Source organism: Pundamilia nyererei, unplaced genomic scaffold (genome assembly GCF_000239375.1).
Source record: "Pundamilia nyererei isolate P.nyererei 1_Seehausen unplaced genomic scaffold, PunNye1.0 scaffold00225, whole genome shotgun sequence".
NCBI lineage: Eukaryota > Metazoa > Chordata > Actinopteri > Cichliformes > Cichlidae > Pundamilia > Pundamilia nyererei.
In genome coordinates, this window is record NW_005187626.1 from 850089 (window position 1) to 858350 (window position 8262).

Genomic DNA, 8262 nt, shown 5'->3' on the forward strand with positions numbered 1-8262 from the left:
TGTGTGTGTGTGTCTGATGTGTGTGTGTGTCTGTTGTGTGTGTGTGTCTGATGTGTGTGTGTGTCTGTTGTGTGTGTGTGTCTGTTGTGTGTGTCTTCAGTCAGGGATCATGATTCTGGCTGGTCCAGCCCCTTCGGACCCTGCATCACCTGATAAGCTCAGATAAAAGAAGACGCACCTTCAAAGAGAGCGCACCTGCTCAGACTGGCTAATTACGGCACTTACTGAGCATGAGCACACCGACCGACCGGCTCGGTCTGCAGGTCCGATACCAACACAAAGGCCCGGATTCGTCCGCCTGAACCCGCAGACTGAATTCAGTGAAATACAGTGGCTGCACTGATGTCACTGCTGGCCGTTCAGGTTCAGGCCCGACAGCATCGACAGCTGCTCAGCATGCAGACGGCGTACGGGTTTCTGTTTTTCTGCGCACGCTGAAACATGTTCATGATGGAGAACAAAGAGCGCTCCTGCCTCATTAAAGCCTCGCAGTCTTCCTCCAGCTGATCAGAATAAAGATGGAGACTTTATGTAACGTCTCATTAAAATGGACGCGCCGCTGTGAGTGGAGGACGCTCCTCTCTCTCCGAACGCATCCGAGGAACAACAACAGCTCAGCCGAGGCATCGTGGTGTCCCTGCACACTGCACACAACAAACAAAGACTCACAGGAAGTCAAAAACCACAGTAACACAGAGTAAGGCAGCGTGAAACAGCAAAGAGACAGAAAGCTAATATTCAAAAGCAAAAATGTCCTCACAGTGCTGTGACGACTCCACAGCTACAGACAGAAAACCAACCAGCTGGACGGAGAGCAGGACTCAGTGACCGTGAGAAGGAAGAACTCCCTTTAAACAGGGAAACACTTCCAACAGAGCAGTATTAATGTCATTAGCAGCACTTGTAACAATTACAATGATGTTTTCAGCACAAAGCACCACATTGACTAATGACATCATCTGCTGGCCTGCCGATAGGCTGCTCACCTGTAGACTCCTCCTCACCATGTGACAGCTGAATGTGGGAAAAGTACAGCTATTCTGTACTGCAGTACAAGTACACTTACTAGTGTTGAAAATACTGCAGTAAAAGTTGAAGTACTGATTCAACTTCTTTACTGAAGTAAGAGGGAAAGGTAGCGTCTCTGTGGACGTGCACACCTGGATCCAGCCAGATGTGAGCAATGTTTCCTGAGCTGATTTCATCCTCCACACTGACAGCACTGAAGGTGAAGTTCAGTGAATGAGTCTCTGCTTGATGTAAGTTAACTGTGAGCATGAAGCCACTGTGCAGCAGTCACACTGTTCTTTACTTCAAACCCATCAGTGCAGCAAACTACGTTAGCTCTGTCTTTTCTCTCTCTGTGAAATACAGCAGCTGCACCTTTAGCAGCTACACACTGTGAGACAACAGTTTGTGTGTTTGCTGATGTTTGAAATGACCTGATGCTCAAAGAGCGTTGCTGCCTTCATCTTCGCTCCTCTTCTGTAGTGCTAGCTAGATGAAGAGACCACATCTTATGAACATTTGCACTCTCTCCAGTGTTGAGCCAGAATAAAAAAATGCTGGTGGCAGCCAGTGCACCCCCACCTCCACCCCCCAGTAGACACGCCTGTGGTATCAATGTGAAGCTCCTGCATCACCTCGTTCTCAAGTGATCGCATTCACAAACTCAGTGTCCACTGTGCCCGCCCACCCAGCATCACCATGACAACGATTGCCGACGTGAATTATGATTTTACTGAATTTACTTTTACCTTTAGCCAGCAGTTTTAAATTTCCCTCAGTGTCGCCTGCTCTCCAGTAATGACACCCGTTTATGCCAATCAGAGGTCACTAAAATCAATATCGAATCGGTGTGCAACTTTGCCAAAACAATGTGGGACTCTGTAGTTTTCTCTGGTCCCTCCCCAATCACACCAGGAGTGACATGTTTAGCCGAATAATGATAATAATAATAATAATGGATTGCATTTATATAGCGCTTTTCGAGGCCCTCAAAGCGCTTTACAATTCCACTATTCATTCACTCTCACATCCACACACTGGTGGAGGCAGCTACAGGTGTAGCCACAGCTGCTGTTGGAGTCAAATTGTTAAATGTTGTCATTGTGTTACTTAAATTTGTAAACCGTGCCTTAAACTGCACAGTTAGACGTTCTTCTGTTCCTCCCCTACACATCTATGATGCTGGGGGACGTGATTAGCTGTAGCTGTTTAACTGCAGGCACATTCCATGTGTGGCGTCTTTATCTTCTGAGGAATGGTCACTCCATTTGGGGGCTCGCCTATGCTTGCATATGGTGAACCATTAAAGTTGAGCCATATACTGGAGGAGGGGAGATGACCCTTCTGTGATCAGCAGGAAGTCACACACACATACACATTATTGCACAGGCATACACGTGCTTATATGTGCACGCACATACACACATAGTGCCTTGTCTTTTGTAACCATAGGGGTTTTTACAATGGTGGTTGCTTGTGTGTACTGTAACTGTTTTCAATAAAAGGCGGCAAGCGGAGGCCTAAGCCGGGGTCCACTGTTGGATTCAGACGGCTTTCTGAGACACTGACCGGGGCGATAGATCGATCGCTGATTGTCTTGTTTCCTTGCTTGTCATTAACGAGAATACGTTTCTAAACCAGCGGGGCCTGTGGAAGCACAGACCCAACAGCTGCCCTGGGGCAGACTGACAGAAGCGAGGCTGCCATATCGCGCCATCGGCCCCTCTGGCCATCACCAGTAGGCGGTAGGTGAAGTGTCTTGCCCAAGGACACAACGACCAGGACAGACAGACTTCTTAAACTGCTGGCTGTCTGAGTGGTGTCCCAGAAACGATGTGGGCTTCATAGATAATTGGCAAACCTTCTGGAGGAAACCTGGTCTTGTTAGGAGAGACGGCATCCATCCCACTTTGGATGGAGCAGCTCTCATTTCTAGAAATATGGACAAATTTATTAAACCCCCCAAAATATGACTATCCAGAGTTGGGACCAGGAAGCAGAGTTGCAGTCTTACACGCCTCTCTGCAGCTTCTCTCCTCCTGCTACCCCCAAAAACCCATCTCCATAGAGACTGTGTCAGCTCCCAAACAGACAAAAAACAAACTAAAAACCAGCAACAAACAACTTAAACATAAACAATCACAAAGAAAGAACAATACAGTATCCACATCTGAACCAAAGAGTAACACAGTGAAATGTGGATTATTAAATATTAGGTTTATAACACAAAATGTAAATATTATTACAACAACCGGTCGCAGCAGATGGCCCCGCCCCTCCCTGAGCCTGGTTCTGCTGGAGGTTTCTTCCTGTTAAAAAGGAGTTTTTCCTTCCCACTGTTGCCAAAGTGGTGCTCATAGGGGGGTTTAGGTCTACCTTGAGGCAAGTGTTGTGATTTGGTGCTGTAAAAATAAAATTAAAATTGAATTCCCCTCAAACATGTTAAACCAAAAGTAATGAGCTGGTTTTGAAAACGTCAGGAGGAGGAAGTTCAGATATTTGTTTACAAACATAAGGAGTGAAAGTCAGAGATGCTGTCAGAAAAACAAAAAACTACTCAAGTGCAGATGTCTGAAAATTCTACTTAAGTACAGTAACAAAGTATTTGTACCTGGTTACTTCCCACCTCTGATGACAGCGCGAGCAGGGTGCTGTCCCTACCCCACAATCATGAACTGGATGTATGGATTAACTACTGAAACACTGACTTTGAATGAAGACGATCAATACAGACTTTTATTGTGACAGAAAAACAGGAAGTCAGACTCTCCTCTCTGCTCGTGGTTTTGTCAGTTTGCAGGGTGGAAGGTGACAGTGAACTGCAGGATCTGAGGACCTGACGGAGGACGGGCTGATACCGATCGATCACACCCCCTCCCCGTGACCTCCATCATGCCGCAGCTTCAGCACTTCCCCTCAGCGATGACATTCACACCTCAGAGAGTGAATCACCGCCACCGCTGCTCCACCTGAGTGTTAATTAAACTTCTGCTCACAATAATCCTCCCACGTGACGTCCCCCAGCAAACCCTCCACTCTTACACTCCCCCCTCCCCCCTGAAGGTGAGGCAGGCAGCGCTCATCCGGTCAGTCGATACGAGCTGATGGAGCTTCAAGACATCTCGATCAATAACTTCTGATGGCGGGGAGCAGGCCAGTGGAGGTGGGGGGAAAGACTGATGCTAACAATGCTAATGAGCCACACACTCACACAGAGTGCTGGGTGGAGCTGGGGATCGTGGGAAATGGCAGGTATTGATCAGTGAGTGTTCTCGCTCTGTCAGAGAGCTGTTGCCCAGGAGCCTCTGAGCAGCTACACATCTGCAGGATTTGAACCAGCAGCCTTCCCCTCGTGTCCTCGCCACAAGTGACTTGAAGAACACTGAACATGCCCATCGCTGTACCCACGACACACCTGCTGTTTCCAGCCTCTGCAGTCAGAACAACACGTTGCTACACGTTGTGCTACTTTGTGTTCTTTAATATTGGTACTTTGTTACTGTTCCAACAGGAACTGTAATGACATCATTTCCTCCGGGCTTGATAAAGGTTTCTGATTCTGATTAAGGTTAGGGCACGACCCCTCTCGTCCAAATACGGCGAGAGTATTTGGACGAGAGTGATGTCATGGCGACATCTCTTACATACAGTCAGTGACAGCCAATCACTGATGTCACAGCAAGGTGGGGGGGCTCCAGTGGGAGGCGGGAGAGGCGGGGTCGTGTTACAGGAAACAGCAGAGCCCAGCAGGGACGCTGATGAATTATTGATCACCTTAATGGACAAGTTTTCATTTTTCCTGCATCACGTCATGTTTTGACTCTGTGAGGACGAGAGCTGCAGTCACCTGAGATTTCCCATGAGGTCTCAGTCACCAGGTCGCCAAGGAGACACGCCAGCTCTCCTCCCGGCCCACTGATAATGACGAGTCAGGACATTCAAAGTTACCTTTGCTCGGAGTCTGACAGGCCGAGCCTTAAAGATCAATCACATTTATAATCAATACGTCAGAGCAGACTTTCACACCATGAAGCCACGCCCATCAGCAGACACCATCACACACTGCAGCCAAGGAGCGCTCAAAGTGTATTCTAGTCACAGGTGGAATAATAATCAATGAATGAAGCTGGCAGCAGGCGTGATGGTGGAAAACCACGAGGAGCTCTCAAATCTCACAAGAAAGCCAGAGGAGAACCCTGAAGGAGTTCTCCTCTACAAGGAGCTGGGAGAAAATCTTCCCAATCAAAGGCAAGCGAAGGAACGTCACTACTGGCTAAAATCTTCTGGTTCCTCGTGGTGTAAACTGGAGCTATCATCATGTAAGGGGACTTCTATACCAGCTTCGCTCTATTCCTCTTTACCCATAAAACCCTGTCTGTAAAAGTCTTGATGCATGCTCAATATCCAGGTAAGTAAATCTCCAAAAGTTGATTCTGTTCATCTGGACGTAGCATTTTGTGGGAGAAACGCTTCATCATCATCCAGGTGACGTCTTCAGTCTCAGCTGTCTGCAGGTTTCAATCTTCTAAACAGGACATTTGCACAAAGACTGAAACCAGCCCACTGAACATCCTCATCTTTCAATGATGAGGATGTAACATCCTGGACAGGGAGGAGCACTGGTTTGAGGGCGGAGTCAAGAAGGCCATTTACGTGAAAAGGGAAAGACCATCTCTGAATCGAGGAGGGGCCTAAGGGTACATCTGTCACCATCTTACAATGATGTGATTGCAGCCATTCCCCAACTCTCTGTGAGTGGGACTCATGGCCATTGATCAATGGTCATGAGAATTTGCATAATTAAGATTAAGGACCTCCCAGCCCATTGTTCCTTCAGTGGGCTGGTTTCAGTCATTATGCAAATGTCCTGTTGATAAGATTGAAACCTGCAGTCAGCTGAGACTGAAGACGTCACCTGATGATGACAAAACGTTTCTCCCACTGAAAACGTCCAGATGAACAGAATCAACTTTTGGAGACCTCTCTGTATGCTGATAATCTTCTTTGTTTTAGAGTGTGTTTTTGTTTTGTTGTTTTTCTCATATATAAGTATATTTACTTAGGAAAATGAAGAAAGGTTAATTGTAGTTTGGTAAGTGCAAGTACTGTGTTGTTTTCTTTTTTTAATAAAAATATTTGCAAGAAAAAAAAAAGAAGCTGCTGGAGTTTGTTTGCATCTCTCTCTCCACCCTGATCGTGCTGGGCATGTCTTCCTGTTTAGAGGTCGTTCTTCCTCCCCACTGTCACCGAGCACCGTTCACAGAAGGTATCTCTGGTACATGTGACCTCTCGTCCTTTCAGAGCGGTCTGACGCTGTGGGCGGACTCTGAACGCAGCATGGAGCCCAGCAACAGAGTTGAGGTCAGTGAACGCCTCAGGAGAAACATCCTGATCAATACCTCTGATCAGTCCGCACCCAGCTCAGCAGTCAGGCCCCTGCCGTGACGTCACACGATGCTTCCTGTCTGATTTCAATGTAAAACTCTGTACTGCGCTTCGGATCGTTTTCCCTCCATCCTAAAACATAAACCTGCTGATGCTGTTTCTATGGCAACGTTTCCGCGGCAAAGAGCGGTGTACCTGAAAGCCGCAGAAACGAGCCGATCAGGGAGGAGCTTCATGTGTTCATCATGCGTTCATGTGCGCTGAGCTGCAGGACAACAAAACCCGCAACTCTAAGCGTTTCCGGCTTGTACTTTCAAAATAAAGTTTTGGTGACAGTTTGACGTGAGTGATTGGCGTAAAGTGCATGAGCAAATACAAGAAACGGCTGTTTTCATTCTGTTAAAACGAGCAAAATGAACTTTTGAAGGCAGAACGTTAAGCTCCTAAACCTCTGCGCGCTGCACGCTGAAGCAGCATCACGGACAGATGAATCTCACTTTGAATATTTCTGCATGTTGCAGCAGCTGACCGTCTCAGACAAAGCTTTCCGCTGTTTAACATTTTAGCCTGGTTGTTGTTATTATTATTTTCAACATTTTCATCGTCATTATTATTATTGTCCTCCTCCTGCGGAGACAAACGTTTTATTCTGAAGGCGCTCTCCGGGGACGTCCGGTTCTGAGGGGGTTACCTGCCTCCACCTTGACGCATCTCTGACGGTCAGTCGGCATGACAACGCGCTCTCGAGGGCAAACGGGGAACGGCTGATCTGGAGGATGGCAGCAGAAGATGCCCAGTAACGGGAACAGCGGCGGGAATCGAGCGGAGAGGGGCTCCGGGACCAGCCCGGTCCATGTCCCGGCCATGGAGCGAGCCCGACCGGCTACGGTGACGGTGTCCGCGGTGAGCCTCGCGCTCAGCGTGCTGTCGCTGCTGCTGCTCGTCACCGCCATCTCCACCGACCACTGGTACGAGACGGACACGCGCAGGCACAAGGAGAACTGCGACCGGCACGGCTCCGACTCCAACGACCAGAAGAACCGCGAGATGCCCATCTACCACCTGCCGCTGGTGGACAGCGGGCCCCGGCACCGGGACGTGGCGCTCATGAAGCCCGTGCATGTGGGCAGCAGGGAGGAGGAGCTGCTGGAGAACTGGCGGGCCATCCTGGGGATGGGCATCCTGGAGACGGAGTGCGGCAGGCCGCTGTTCTCCACCCACTCCGGCCTGTGGAGGAAGTGCTACTTCAAGGGGCTGGACCCGGACATCGACAAGCTCATCGACCGGGGTCAGAAACACACACACACACACACTGCAGAATAACGGTGCAGGTTAACACACGCTAACTCATCGACTGGGTTCAGACTGCAGAAACACACACATGTTCAGTGTGTGTGTTTATATACACGGCAGCGTGTGTGTGCAGGTTAATGCGTGACAGGAGCACATTGTTAGTGATTTCATGGAGCTGAACAGAAATACACACACACACTCACACACACACACACACTCACACACACACACACACTCACACACACACACACTCACACACACACACTCACTGTATCTCAACGCAGACTCGCAGGTTCGTTGAAGTCTTTTAATCCTCATGGTTTCACGCACACGCATGATCAATAATGACGTCATACATAAACATGGTTCTATCAGTTACCGATGGATGATTGAAGAAACGTAACCGTCCTGCTCTCACACACACACACACACACACACACACACACACACACACACACACACACACACGGACACACACACATTGTTTAACACTGGATGACATCACAGCAGGTAGTAGCATAAATCACATGGTCACCATTAGTGTGAGGCCACGCCCTCTTGAACCCCGCAGTAACT

At 48.5% G+C, this 8262-nt stretch overlaps 1 protein-coding gene across 6 annotated transcripts in view; it reads left to right on the plus strand.

The window, feature by feature from the left end:
* The first annotated feature begins 7039 nt into the window (after positions 1-7039).
* tmem178a (transmembrane protein 178a) overlaps positions 7040-8262 on the plus strand; it is a 12024-nt gene continuing 10801 nt past the window's right edge. For 5 of the 6 annotated variants that reach the window (XR_312133.2, XR_312134.2, XR_312135.2 and 2 more), the window contains exon 1: positions 7041-7681. Coding sequence is in view for 2 of the 6 variants with exons in the window: in XM_005748617.2 (XP_005748674.1) it covers positions 7183-7681 (499 nt within the window). In the remaining 4 variants the exon portion in view is untranslated. Of the gene's footprint in view, positions 7682-8262 lie in introns of all 6 variants that reach the window. The other variant, XM_005748618.2, reaches the window with a different exon arrangement.